Genomic DNA, 15,859 nt, shown 5'->3' with positions numbered 1-15,859 from the left:
GTTATTTCCTATCTGCCTTTAGTTTAGGCAGTTATTGTTCCTGGGTTTTCTATGTTTTGGGGTTTTGTATTTATTCATCACATATTAGGTCTGTTAAGTTGTGTTGTCATGTTTTAGTTTTAGTATTTCCTGTTTTATTCTGACAATGTCATGTGTTCTTTGTTTATTGTATTTAGCTTTCCTCTCCTGGTCCTGTCATTAGGTTTATGTCTGTCAGCTGTTTCCCCCATGTGTCTCCACCTCCCCTGATCACCTCATGTATGTATTTAAGCCCTTTGTTTTCTGCATGCCATTGTCAGGTCGTCTGCTCATCCATGTCTCATCCCCAGGTACCCATGTCAGTTCACTATGGTTAAGCTTTTTCATGTTTTGTTATTAGTTCACCCAGTTTAGGTTATTGTTTAGTTTTCACCGATGCCCGATTATTTTTACCCTCATTGCTAGCCTCAATAAACGGCTTGTTTTGTTTATCCACAAAAAAAAAAAAAAAAAAAAAAAATATATATATATATATATATATATATATATATAAATCCCGCATATTAAATCAGCATGTCTTGAAAATACATGTAGGTGCATTAAGCATTTGTTGCTTGCAGAAGTTGTACTGTTTCCCACTTTTTGTAATCGTGTTACTGTTCAATATGCCGACATCTGCAAAAAAAGTGAATATGGTAAAACGAGTGTGGGAACATGTTTCAAATGGGTGCTGCAGGGTGGAAGCATTATGTTTAAGTTAGGGAAAGCCCCCCACAGCAACTATCTTTTTTTAAAAGATCTGTATAAATGATTGCATGCCATTAAATGTACATTAGTTTTGCATTTTCTTATATAATCCATGTCCATGTCCTTATATGAATACTTTAATACATCCCATCCCAGGATGTGTGTTCTGTCCATCTGCCTGCCAGTTTAGTTTATGTATTTCCAGTTTAGCCAGTTTCCTGTTTTTGTCATTTAGTAATAAATCTTTGTTTTGAGTCTACAATTTTGGGTCCATCATTCCTCCTATCCTGCCTGCACACAGCTTACACATGACACAAAACACAGGCAATACAGACACTGGTTTATACGAAAGCCAGATTTAAACAATCAATAAAACACTAACACCATTAACACTAATGAATCTTATTTACTTGCAAAGCAGCCCAGGAAAGCAACACAGTAGCTAAATATTAACTCTAATTGGACAGAATATTTGGCTATAATCATATTTAGTGCTAATGTTAGTAGCAGTTTCTCTTCTTTTTGAACATATACCTGGGATAAACACATACTTGAATCTAAAAATAACATACAGTTGTTTTTTAAAAATTTGTAGTTAGTGAATAGTTGACTATTAATTAGTCACTTATTTCCCCAAAAGCTCACTGACTCCTCACTGACTCTATCAACCATGGTCTGCCATTAAACTTGCAGCTTAGCTGCTGAATAGTCTTTCTCCTTCTCCAGACTGAACAGTCAATCTGAAAGTAATTCGGAACTGTCTTGAGAAAATTCAGTTTCTAAAACATGTTGAGCATTTCTACAAGTGGAGAAATTAACTATAAATGGAAGCTGTGTAGGTTCTTCTGTCTGTCTCAGCTTCCCCAGAGACCCGGTTAAGATATAAAGCAGTAGAGGAAATTTTATTGCCCTCCGATTTTAAATGCTGGAGTTCAATCCAAATGCTATTAAGCCGTTACTAATATATGGATATAGGGTGTTCCCTAACAGAGTCAGGTTTGTTTACAGGTAGTTTTTAATTTAATTTAGGTTTTGTCTTTCCTAAACAAACCCAGTGATGCAGATTTCACTCTCCACCACCTATTATTTTCAGGTTGTAAAGGCACCTTGAGGGCAGATAAACATCATGAAGATCTCTCGCACTAATTAAGCTCAAAGTTGCCGTCCTAGCCAGAAGTTCCAAATTTGAGTGGGCCGATAAGCTGAGGCTAAATCACTGTGTTTCCACCCCAAGGCTGTGCAACAAACATCAATACTGCATTTTTAATGGAAATAAATGGGGGCATGCATAATTTGTGAGCACTATGATGTGCATTTGTTCCTTACAAAAGAGACAAGCTATACTGCACTCTGCTTAAGTTTGAAAACGTTCTTCATATTGGCAGTGACACTATATGGGCTGCATATGGTTGTTATCACAGTGTACCACATATGGTCATGTGACATAGCTGGAAAAATGTCTTAAAATGTAAATCGTGTAATGTAATAAAGTCGTTAATTTTAGATCCAGTCCACTTTTTTGTCTTTGTATATATGAACTGCCCTGTGGTAGATCTCCCTCTGACTGCCACTCCAATTTAACAGAGTTTGACAGATGGGGTCCTTACTAGATTTTCTTTAAAAGAAAATTCACACAAACTGAAACAATACTCTTCTCCTTTTGGTTTAATACTTTCCATTATTGTCTCAGTGCATATTGTATATATTAGATTATTTATGTGAAACTAAGGCTGGGATGAAGTAATTACTTCAGTCACACAACTGGTATATATTCATACAGACTTTGTTTCACACGCTAAAACATTAAAGCATGCACTTTAAGTAGTTTGTGTCTGTCGTAAGTTAAAGGTAAATGTACCTTCTCAAAGACAAGTTTTGCTTCTAATGAGGAAATTTTTACTATCAGAAACTAAAAGACAAGGTGTGACCGTGCCTTGTATTATGGTAGTTCCTCTGATCTCAAGGGACAACGTAGCATGGCATAAAATCAAAGCAATGAGCGTCACAAGAAAAATGGAAATAAAATAATTGGGTCTTTTGGTTTAGACATACCTCTTCTGCTCTAGTCTGTTCAAAGGCAAACTCCATGGTAGGCACGGCCAATTGGTTGGCAAAGAAACCCACATCTCCAGGCAACTGCAGTGAGCTGACGTTGGGTCCAGGGCAGTTTCCGCCACGAATACAACTCAGCAACTGCCTCTAACAAAGAAGAGGAAAGAATAATGGGAATAAAACCATAGTGAGAAGAGAAAATTAATTGGTGGAAAGACTAAGAGGAGAGACAGCAAAGTCTTCAGAGGGAAGTCTCGCCACTCAGAAGTCATTTTGGTAACATGCCAGGCAGATATTTTTTGTCTAACAAGACTGGGCTCTCAACTAAATAAATGTGCAAAGTGCAATAAGTGCACTTTAAATGGTCACTGGGACATGAAAGTGTATAGAATAAAACAAATGTCATTAATCCTCTCAGAGTTGCTACAATTAAGTTAAAAAAAAAAAAGTATACCTGTGCCAAACACGCAGTTTTTATGACCCCAATGCACTCACATTAGTGGAACAAATAATACATCAATACAGGATATCTTTTATGCAAAACACCAGCTTTGGTAATGTGTATAAAAAACACTACTACCCATAAATATCCCATAAATCATCATACCACCACCATAAGCTTGAACCATTCATACGATGATTGGTCCATGTTTTCCTGCTATTTACTTCAAATTCTGATCCTACCATCATGACGACTAACACAAGCAGTTGAGCAAGTTCTGAAGCGCACAGACTGGCACCAACAAAGATGTCACATGTAAAGTAATTTAAAACACTTTTCTTCCTGATGCGTGGTTTGAACTTCAGTAGGTCATTTTGACCATGTGTACATGCCTAAAAGTAGTTAGTTGCTGCCATTGGCTGATTAGATATTTGCATAAACAAGCCATTGAACAGGTGGACCTAATAAAGTTTTTGATGAGTGTATATTGGATTACTAAAACAAAAAAGAAAAGAAAAAAAAAAGCGTATTTAAACCATAGTTCATTTTATTAAGCTCATTAAAACTACAATGTGGTTGCAGGTGCTGAATAATAATGTTTGACTTGTCTTTATTAGGGTACTAAATCAAACTTATTTACAATTTTCCTCAAGTGGTTTCCTTCCACTAACCAATGTTCTACAATTATTGTAACAGCAGCTGCTTCTCTTTCAATAGCAAATAACACGGAAAGCAATAAAACCAGGTGACAAGTCTCATGTTAGTGGTAGTGAACTGTGTCAAAGCTAGAAATGTGCAATTATCTACAATAACAGTCTCATATCATCAGGGCCCCAAGCACAATATTGTATTTAGCAAAACATATACCCATATCTGACAGTTGTCATTAGCTTCAGCCATGAAACTAATATGAATTTAGATATTTTTTAGTGAAAAACTAACTTTTACTTCCGTCTTCCATCGGTGTTCAAGCTGAAATGGCAGTTTATGTTCCAGAAAAGATTTCCAGCTCCAAACACTTTGCAATGTAGAAATATAGTGCAAACATATTCTACATGCGATTTATGTCCAAAAACATGCTTAGCTCATCAACAGAGGTGATTATACTGTAACACAGATACAGTTGTGATAAGATATGCTAAGAAAACAAGATGAAAAATGGTTGCATTTGGATATTTATATTAGGTATGGTGAAAAAATAGGAAAAAGAACAATTGCATATATGATTATTCTTGGATAATTTACAAGTATGCTTTTTTAAATAAAAATTATATAGTCCATAATTCATAATTCTACAACTAATGTAAAACAATAACTGCACACCACTGCTATTATCATTTAAAAAACTTTCAGATAGCACATAACACAAGCCAGAACTTAAAACACTTTAAAACACTTAAAACTTAAAAAAAAATCTGTCCTTAAGCCATAGAGCCTTAATATAGAGCCTTAATATTGTTGACGTACACCATTTGAATAAGGCAGCTAGCACCCTATTCACTCAAAATGTAACTTAAATGATAACTAGAAGCACATAGTTAAAGACCATTAAAATTCTGTATATCTCAGGAACCTGTTTACACAAAGGAACATGTACAAGTCATTCAGTTTTTTGTACGTATATTTAAATCACCTTGCCAGGTATGAAAAAAAGTTTCAAGGCTGACACTAATAAGAATTCTCAAGTACAAGTGTAAATTCTACTAAGTATAGTTTAGCGCTTAGATGGGGGCTGGACGAGGTGAGGGTGTTATTATGGCTAATTGCACAATTCAAGCTTTTGTCACAGTTCACCACTAACATGTGGCTTGTCACCTGGGTTGACTGCTTTCTGGCGTTGCTCATAATTGAAAGAACAACACAGCTGCTGTTGCAGAAATTGTCGAGACTAAAGTGGGTAGCGGAAGGAAACAGAATGCAACAGTCAATCAACTGGAGGCTTATCTCAACTGTCCATATCCTCTGTGCCTGCCTGATGTCACTGTGTTCTTCTGTCACATTGCATTTAATTAGAGTTTCCCTTTTATCAAGGTCTGTCAAGGGGAAAGTGTTCTGGTGTCCAATCATCCCCGCCACTGCCATTGACACAATGTTGTCAACCTTTTCTGTTTTATTCTTTCTAAAGGCAGTGGCTCTCTAAACATTAACTGCTGCTGTGACACATCACCACTCCAGCTGAATGAAGGCCAGTAAATAATACCTCCAACCTTGACTCACAATTAAATTTCCCTTTAATCACACATTTTTTTCTTTTTTTACTTCCACAAAAAGACTGGAAGGACAAGAACATCCACATGAATATCAATATTCATGCAGGGCATTTCATTACCTACTTACGGCTGATTGTGGGAGTTAACAGGGTGGGACTGAATGCTTGTTCATGTGTGTACAATTTAAAACTTGATTGAGAATCATAACAACGAACTTGTACATAGAGGACACAGTTATCACAGTATTGACTTAAGTATTTGGCTTTTCATTTATTGAAAGCCGTGTATTAGTGTAGAATTCAAGCAAAGGTTTATATGTGAAGGCTGTTGGATTAAAAAACACTCCATTTCAGATTTCTTCTTTGTTTTGGAGGAAATTATTCCATGCAATGATAGTCCCTGTGGCTCAGTCAAGGAAGAAAACTTAGAAAAAGTTAAGCTTTATCAACAGAAAACAAATAGACTCTACTACAGCAAAAGCTGGGAAACTGGGAGAGCATCCCTATGTATGAGGCCAATGTGCACTGAGATCTTAACATGGTCGTGTTAAACTACTTGAGAAGCCTGGACAAATATGTGTTGTTGGACAGATTCTTCTTATAAAGGAAATGCCAGAAAGACTGGTCAGACCGGCCATTGGTCAGTTGAATTCATTTGTTAAATAAATGATTGGCAGTGAATCTTTTGACAGTATTTTTTTTATAGCTGCTTAGTTAAAAATACCTTACTAAAATGAAGTAATAAGACCTAACATTTCTTCTTCCAGAGAAATAATGCTAGACAAGCCTACAGTCAATTACGTGTCTAAGTCTGGTCACTGCTATGCTCACTTTACTACCTTTGAATGCAACTGTCAACCCAGAGAGCTATTGCTATGCCAAGCAGGGAGGACGACAAATTCACCAAGCAGGGTTGGCGACTCTCTTGAGGGGAAACTAGTCTGTCTCTACACTGGAGTTGAAGAAAGTCACTGATTCTGCAACACTGGGGAGGTTTTATATGTGGCCCATTGGAGTAGCTTAAATAGTCTAATGCACAAATGGCCACTTAAAAAAAAAACTACCTCTGTGTAGATGATTGATTATTGGATATTTTCAGTAAGAAGGGAGACTAATTTGACCACATCTGCAATCTTGTTTGATTTGAAACACCTGGATGTATTCCAGAGGGTCCATGCCTGATCTATTTTTGTTTGTGATAACGACTGGCCCATGAAAGATCTCTGCTGAAATTGTCATGGCATATCTGACATGGTAAATTATTTGACAAATGTGTTTTTATTTCAATATAGTCTTATTACAATATGATTTTTTTCACACTGAGACGACTCCTCTGTTGAATTAAGCAGACTAGCCTAGCTGAAGATAATGATTACATATAGGAATATGTTCAGTCTTCAGTTTAACCTGTTGGATGAAATCTGTAGTTGAAATGTCATTCAGTAAAATAAGTTGGTTAGACTACATGTATTTTGTCTTTCCCTTAAAAAAAAATACTTGCAATTAAAGTTGACACACTGACATTTACGTCTAACTATGGATGTGTTCTTACAAAGTAACTAGATTTAGTGGGAAGTCTTTGGCTACACAGCTCAGCTGTGTCCCTATACAAACACTGACTAACAGCAGTACTTCATAAATTCAGGATATGTTTAATTGCCTACAACCTGGCAACAGAATATAAAGCAAATCAGACAACACAAGCGGCTGTTGTCTGACTCTTTTTACATGACCGATAGCATCATGAGTAAGGTACCATCATCCCAGCTGCTTAGCATTGTTGAATGACTGAGTGAAGCAACACAAAATAAAATTAGTAATTATAGCATAAAACTGTTTACCCTAAAAGAAAATATTGCAATATTTCAAATGTATTATGTTACATAATACTGACACTACATATCATGTGCCTCTAGCAGGTTTTTAGGTATTTTTAAAATAACCTAATTAAGTCATAAGTCACCAGATATATGAGTCAAATCTTACTCAACCTGAAGTCATAATGACTGCAGTCTAAACTTGTATAGCTCAGAACCAGAAAAGGGAGACAAACATCCCACTGCTGCAAACATCAGAAGCAGAGACAATAGAAGAAGCTCTAATGTACATAAACTGTAGTTCATTCAACTGCTCTGCAATCAATGCTTTTCCAATGTATAATGTCAATGCTTGAAGTATTAATTAAACTCTATGAACATTTTGAAGCCAATGTACAGATTACACAGAGAACATCTTACTGTTTTCTTCATTCATCAAGTTAAATTCACATTATAACTGTAGATGTGTAAATATAGCTGTCTGCAAATCTTTTTTGTTGTTTGTGCATTATAATGGATCAGTGTTGCTGAGCAAGATATTGAAATGAACTTCATTTGAACTTGATTTGCACAAAATCCTAATTAGAGAACACACTAGCATTACTGAATTTATGGCATTTGACAGACAATGACTTTACATTTATGAGTGGTCACCCATGACACTTAAAAGCCTTACAGGGGGTAGCACTATAGATCTAAAGATGCAAAGTAGTGAGCAGAATTTGGAATACAATAATCTAATTGTGTTTTAATTACAATATTTGCAGATATAACAAAGAATGGATTTAACCATGAGAACTTTAAAGGGACCCAATCTGCATTACATAAAAGCACAGTCTTTGAGTACAACTTTGGCTACAATGTTACACTCTCTGTACTGAAAAAATATATTTTAACATTTTGTGTATTGTTTGTTTGTTGCATTGGATGACAATCTGTCTAAACCTCTCAGCCTTGTTTTGATCAAACTAAGGTTTTAGAAAAATACATGGCTACTTTGAGATTTTTGGATGACCTGAGGTTATGGCATTTACTCAGAACTTTAAAGGTCTGTGAAGTTTTTGAGTCCCAGTAGAAAAAAAGAACTAAGTCGCAATATGGAATTATATAGAGAGGCACACTATCATTCTATCAGCTAGGGAAAAGATTTAAAGTCATGCCATGTACAGCTTCTCTGCTTTTCTCTATTACAAGCAGTCACAGTGCATTAAAAGAGTGTCAGAGGGGGAAAGGGAAACAGACAGTCAGAATGAGAGGAGAGTACTTTAGAGAGGGAATAATAAGATAGGGAGGTATAAAAATTGGGATGCAATGGGAGGACAGACAGAATAAGCAAGTGAACAGGGAGGAAAAGAATGAGAGAGAGCAGAGAGAATGGTTAATTTCAGCCTGTGGTGGAACACCGGGAATCAATATTTAATTTCTTTGTCTGCTATGATAACAGAAGAGTGAAATCATTTTGAGATCTCAGCTTACCACTCAATACCACTCTACCAGTCTACAAAATCCTATGTGCTACAAAGAATGGCTTGCTGGACTTGAACGAAAAAGCTTGAAACTAGATAATCTTTAGGGGTGAGTATATTGAGGCTGTTCTTGCTTGAATAAGGCTGTATTATTGTTAGAGTTTATATTCCACTTTTGTTTTTACCATAAAATCCAACCCAGTTCTACTCTCAGACTGTCACGTGCTGATGCTGTGACAAGTGGGGCAGTTAATGAGACTGGTGTCAAGGCTTTTATGGGATGCATTAGTCTGGAAAACCTGTTGCAGATGGAAGGAGTATTTTAGCCTTTGAAATGGTGTATTTGAACCATTTTCTTTGCCTAAACCTAATCAAGGAAATTTTAGTGCATTGTAGTGTTAACAGTAAATGAAAACAAAAACTCAAAGACAAATGTAAAACTCTTACAGTGGGGCAAAAAAGTATTTAGTCAGCCACCGATTGTGCAAGTTCCCCCACCTAAAATGATGACAGAGGTCAGTAATTTGCACCAGAGGTACACTTCAACTGTGAGAGACAGAATGTGAAAAAAAAATCCATGAATCCACATGGTAGGATTTGTAAAGAATTTATTCGTAAATTAGGGTGGAAAATAAGTATTTGGTCACCTCAAACAAGGAAAATCTCTGGCTCTCACAGACCTGTAACGTCTTCTGTAAGAAGCTTTTCTGTCCCCCACTCGTTACCTGTATGAATGGCACCTGTTTGAACTCATCATCTGTATAAAAGACACCTGTCCACAGCCTCAAACAGTCAGACTCCAAACTCCGCCATGGCCAAGACCAAAGAGCTTTCGAAGGACACCAGGAAAAGTATTGTAGACCTGCACCAGACTGGGAAGAGTGAATCTACAATAGGCAAGCAGCTTGGTGTGAAAAAATCAACTGTGGGAGCAATCATCAGAAAATGGAAGACATACAAGACCACTGATAATCTCCCTCGATCTGGGGCTCCACGCAAGATCTCATCCCGTGGGGTCAAAATGATCATGAGAACGGTGAGCAAAGATCCCAGAACCACACGGGGGGACCTGGTGAATGACCTGCAGAGAGCTGGGACCAAAGTAACAAAGGTCACCATCAGTAACACACTACAACGGCAGGGAATCAAATCCCGCAGTGCCAGACGTGTCCCGCTGCTGAAGCCAGTGCATGTCCAGGCCCGTCTGAAGTTTGCCAGAGAGCACATGGATGATACAGCAGAGGATTGGGAGAATGTCATGTGGTCAGATGAAACCAAAGTAGAACTTTTTGGTATAAACTCAACTCGTCGTGTTTGGAGGAAGAAGAATACTGAGTTGCGTCCCAAGAACACCATACCTACTGTGAAGCATGGGGGTGGAAACATCATGCTATGGGGCTGTTTTTCTGCCAAGGGGACAGGACGACTGATCCGTGTTAAGGACAGAATGAATGGGGCCATGTATCGTGAGATTTTGAGCCAAAACCTCCTTCCATCAGTGAGAACTTTGAAGATGAAACGAGGCTGGGTCTTCCAACATGACAATGATCCAAAACACACCGCCCGGGCAACAAAGGAGTGGCTCCGTAAGAAGCATTTGAAAGTCCTGGAGTGGCCTAGCCAGTCTCCAGACCTCAACCCCATAGAAAATCTGTGGCGGGAGTTGAAAGTCCGTGTTGCTCGGCGACAGCCCCAAAACATCACTGCTCTCGAGAAGATCTGCATGGAGGAATGGGCCAAAATACCAGCTACTGTGTGTGCAAACCTGGTAAAGACCTATAGTAAACGTTTGACCTCTGTTATTGCCAACAAAGGTTATGTTACAAAGTATTGAGTTGTATTTTTGTTATTGACCAAATACTTATTTTCCACCCTGATTTACAAATAAATTCTTTACAAATCCTACCATGTGGATTCATGGATTTTTTTTTCCACATTCTGTCTCTCACAGTTGAAGTGTACCTCTGGTGCAAATTACTGACCTCTGTCATCATTTTAGGTGGGGGAACTTGCACAATCGGTGGCTGACTAAATACTTTTTTGCCCCACTGTAACTCTAACAGCCTTGTCAGGGTGCATATGCTTTCAAGCCTGTTTTGGAAAACCTGGGATTTTATTCAAACTTTTGTCAGTTTTTATTCTTGGGATAATATAATGCTTGCATATGCCGCATGTTGGGAAATAATGGTAAAAGAGAACCATTTTAATGCATCGTAATCTGACAGCAAAGGTACTTCACACTCAGTATCGTTACTTAAAAAACCATCACTTGACCCAGCTGTCTTAGCTAATTATATATAGGCCAATCTCCAACCTCCCTTTTATCTCAAAATTCTTGAAAGAGTAGTTATAAAACAGCTAACCGGTCATCTGCAGAGGAATGGTTTATTCAAAAAGTCTCACTCAGATTTCCAAACTCATCACAATACAAAAACCACATCAGTGAAGGTTACAAATGATCTTCCTGAGAGTGGACTGAGCTTGTCCTGAGAGACCTCAGTGCAATGTTTGATACTGTTGACCATCATATTTTATTAGCAATTAGAGCATGCTGGTGATTTTAAAGGTACTGTGCTAAACTGGGGTGAATCATATCTATCTATTAGACTCCACATGTTTATATAAATGGAGAGTCCTCATCACACACTAAGGGTAATTATGGAGTTCCACAGGGTTCTGTGCTAAGATCTGTTCTTTTTACACTACACATGCTTCCCTTAGACCAGGGGTGTCAAACTCAAATACACAGTGGGCCAAAATTCAAAACTGGAACAAAGTTGCAGGCTAACGTTAATATTTATTGAAATATATTTATTCCTCCAGATATGAGAATGAATCTTTTCTTATGGACTCAAACAGGTTTTGCTGAAAAACTGAATATGGAACAAGAAAATTTTAATACTAAACAATATATTTATTAGCTGTATAATACCAGTAGGCCAGCTCTAATAGTAATTTGGTATGGCTTCGCGCGCCAAATGTAATTAGGCTGCGGGCTAAATTTGGCGCGCGGGCCAGAGTTTGACACCTATGCCTTAGACAGTATCATCAAAAGGCATAGCATACATTTTCACTGCTATACAGATGATTCCCAACCTTATCTATCAATGAAGCCAGATAACAAACACTAGTTAGTTAAACTACAGGAATATCTTAAAAAATAAAGACCTTGATGATGATGTTTTTGGCTTCTTTTTTGACCAGGATATATCTTTCAATACCATATTAAACAAATATGTAGGATTGCTTTATTCCATTTCTTCCAGTATATCTAAAATTAGAAACATCCTGTTACCAAAATGTCGTAACATTTGGTAAACACTGACTTAAATTGCTAGTTGATCCAAAATGTCCAGCAAAAGTACTGACAGGGACTAGAACATGACTATTTTTCTTCTCACTAAACATTGGATCTGGCATCCAGTCTTTAGTGGGAAGCAGAATAGATGTGCAGATCACGTCTATATTGGGTTTGTTGGTCCATGACCAATTCTGGAGATCTACCAATTTGGACGTCCAACCATGACCCAACTTAGATATCTATATGACGTTCAACATTTGAACTTTGGGTTGGATAATGTTTTTTGATGTCATGTGGTTGTCTATGACAGGTGCAGGGAGTTTACATGGTTAATAAATGTATTTTTTTAAACTACAAATATCAACATTGCTGTTATACATATGAATATGGATTATTTATAAATAAACACAATTTATTATATGTTAGTCTATTGATTTACTCAGTACATGTGGGATTTTTTTGTGTGTTATTTTAATTATCCTGTTTTTCTTTAACTGGTTCATTTATTTTAAATAATCAACTTATTTCTTTGTAACCAGGTTAGAACTGTCATTTCTTAAAATTTGTTAAAATAGAATTAAAAAAAAAACGTTGAAAGGCATGTTAAAATGTAAAGTACTAATGGATAAATTATTTAGAAAAATTCTTCGAATCCTTTTTAAAAGGAGTAAATATGTTTAAGAAGTTTAAAAGAGCATTTGCATTATATAGTTCATTGTTATTTTAGTGAGGCTGGCATCCTGTTGTATTGTGAAGAGCTTTGTAAGAGGGAGTGAATGTGGTTGTGATCAGTAGCAGGACTACGAGACGTTTGTACTAGTGTGTATGTATGAACTTGACTATCTGCTTGACAGTCTTTGTTGATGTGCACATTGTGCAAGCTGTCTGTGAGAAGCTAGGGACATTTCTGCTTGAAATCCACCATGCAGCTGCTCACTTTTTTATTTAGCTCAAGAGCACACAACATCTTAGAGATGTCTACTGATCACTCTGCATTCCTTCACACATACTCTTTCTGTACAGAAAACATAAAAACGAGAGGGGCCTGATTATTCAAGAACTTCTATGAGATGGATTTTAAATTTGATTCTGCATTTAACAGGGAACCAACGATGAGAACCCACTGTGCAAAGTGACATCGGAGTGATGTGTTTTATAAATCATTTTTGGACGTCTACGTTTGACATTGAAAAGACATTCACAATGACCGAATTTGGACTATAAATAACCCGTACACTGAGATCCCAGGGATATCAACACTAGGAGTTCAGCAGACATTGAAAAAAAGGACATTGCCTGGTGATACTAAACAACCCCTTCAGTGGATCAAAACTGTACGTCCAAAAATGTCTTGTAAAACACATCACTCCGAAGTCACTTTGCGCAGTGGGTTCTCATCGTTGGTTCCCTGTTAAATGCAGAATCAAATTTAAAATCCATCTCATCACATAGAAGTCCTTGAAGAATCAGGCCCCATCTTATATTAAAGTGCCATATCACTCAAACAGAGCACTTTGCTCTCAGACTGCTGGTTTACTTTTGGTAAACCAGTATTTTTTTTTTTTTTAACTCACTATGTGTTTATACACCACTCTGAAATTAATCATTAGTTAATCAATGGCTCTTTTCCCACAACGTTTCTTAGTGTTTTCTGCCTTCATTCACCGCCTACTGGTCATGGCAGATGGGTTCTGCTGAAGGTTTCTTCATTTTTAAATGGAGGTTTTCCTTCTCACTTTCGCCAAAGTGCTTACACAGGGGGGTTTGCATTGTTGGGGTTTGCTGTTTTTTCTTTGTATTATTTTAGGGTCTCTACCTTACAATATAAAATGCTTTGAGATAACTGTTTTTGGGATTTGTTGTTATACAAATACAATTGAACTGAATTAAATTGATGCAGTGGGATTGAGACTGTGTATTAAAATAAAAAAACTCTGCATTCCTACAAACTGAGGCAGGTAATAGATCGAAAGTTAAGCTACTGTGCAATTACCCCAAAAGATTATAATAAATAATTTATGACACCCATTTTGTCAACATTTGTAAGGTAGAAATTGCATTTTCCACAGCAAAGTTTTGCCTTTCGTAGTTTTATTTCATTTATGTTAACTGTTAGAAACTGTGATAAACTCAGATGTCATTTTATTATTAAGTTGAAAGATGACAGATCATTATCCCCAAGTTGCTTTCCCAGCAATCAACCTTCTATACTAAGCAGACAAGCAGACAGTTCTAAATAAAGAGTAACACACACACACACACACACACACACACACACACACACACACACACACACACACACACACACACACACACACACATATATAAAATGTAAAAAAAAAAAACTCTTTGTAAACTCAGTGTACAGCAGTGTGGCACATCAAATAAGCAGAGTGTAACAGGGAAGGACGGTGTACAATAATCAAAATGCAATGCGCTGCAAGAAAGTGCCAATGACAAAAACAATTTTGCATTATGTCTATGATGATAATAATAATTCCGTTCCAGACTGTGGTCTTTGAAAAAGCAATTTGCAGCTGTTGAACTAAAATGCATGTACAAGCCACTCAGAAATGAGTGACTGGGATATTAAATAGACAAAAAATAGAGCAGGGAAAGGCTCAAAGAGATTGCAACAGACTAAAGGTTGTCTTCTTCCGTTACTTATTCACTTCTGTGTTACCTAAAAGAAACATTAGGGTTCAAGAAGGAAGATGCTGAGAAGCAGACACAGTGTTTGGATGAACAACTTTAGTGCTAAAACAGTGTTGCTGAATGTAAAACGATCTACAGGGAATTTAAATGTAATCTAGAAATACATTTTATATGTCTCATGTGCACACATATTTTCAACTTTAGTTTAAATATAACTTTATTCATTTTCATTTCCACTGAAAACTAATGCAATTAATGGGACACCATAAACTATAATTTAAGGCCTAACTAAGTGTTACATTTTCCAAATAGGTAAATAAATGAGTTAAGTTTATTTATAAAGCAGTTTTCAGAGACAAAGTCACAAAACACTGTACAATAAAATCACCAGCACAATATCAATAGAAAACTATGTTAAAACAGGAAAAAAGTCCACAAAAGGCCTGATTAAACAGAAAATATTCTAACTGCTTTTTAAAAGCAAGTGGAGCTGAAGTGGTAAACACAGCCTTGGTGCCACAGTCTAAAAGGCTGTACCTCCCCTAGTCTTCAGTCTTAAACCAAGGAGAACTAATAGATTTTGAGTTCATGAGTGCAGACAGTGAGCAGTGTGTTGAACAAGGAGTTGAGATATTAGTCTGGAACTTGTCTATTTTATGCTGTCAATGTAAGTATGTGGATTTTAAAGCAAATACTAAAATTAACAATGTAACAGATAGCTTTAAGATGGCCTTAAGATGTTTATGCATACAGGTATTAAATTAACTTTGTATTCCAGGTGCAGTTATAACTATTTTATACACAATGCATATCTGTGCTTATTTGAGTTGATGTTCAGGTTCATTAATGGTCTAAAGCTTCACTAGTGAGAGTGTCTAGATGATCCATGCTGAGGGAAAACTAGAACATAGAAGGAATTGCAATACATGCTTACAAAACATTTATTTAGTAGATGACACATATATAGTTTCAGTTGTTACATATCTGAGTGTGGCTTCTGCCTCTGTCTGGTTAGGGGTCAGGAGCTAGTCGGCGAGGTGAAACAGGGTGCAATTGTGGTTAGCACACAGACACACACACACTTAGTTAGAGAGAATCATTTATAGGTAAAAGTTTAATCATGTTTTGCTTGGGGTTGCAAAAAGAGCAGTTTGTCGCAGAACTGCTGCTGAGGTGTCAAGATGACAAGCG

At 36.8% G+C, this 15,859-nt stretch overlaps 1 protein-coding gene across 1 annotated transcript in view; it reads right to left on the bottom strand.

Moving 5' to 3' along the window:
• The window catches only part of naaladl2 (N-acetylated alpha-linked acidic dipeptidase like 2), a gene marked incomplete at its 3' end in the record, with an annotated part of 348,164 nt that overhangs the window by 151,363 nt on the left and 180,942 nt on the right, over nucleotides 1-15,859 (bottom strand). The window contains exon 11 of the mRNA XM_080877950.1: nucleotides 2,779-2,925. Within this exon, the coding sequence (XP_080734076.1) occupies nucleotides 2,779-2,925 (147 nt within the window). The remainder of the gene's footprint in view (nucleotides 1-2,778; nucleotides 2,926-15,859) is intronic.

This window comes from Rhamphochromis sp. 'chilingali' (genome assembly GCF_963969265.1).
Source record: "Rhamphochromis sp. 'chilingali' genome assembly, chromosome: 3".
NCBI lineage: Eukaryota > Metazoa > Chordata > Actinopteri > Cichliformes > Cichlidae > Rhamphochromis > Rhamphochromis sp. 'chilingali'.
The sequence above is the reverse complement of the archived record's forward strand: the minus strand, read 5'-3'. Positions and strand labels throughout refer to the sequence as shown.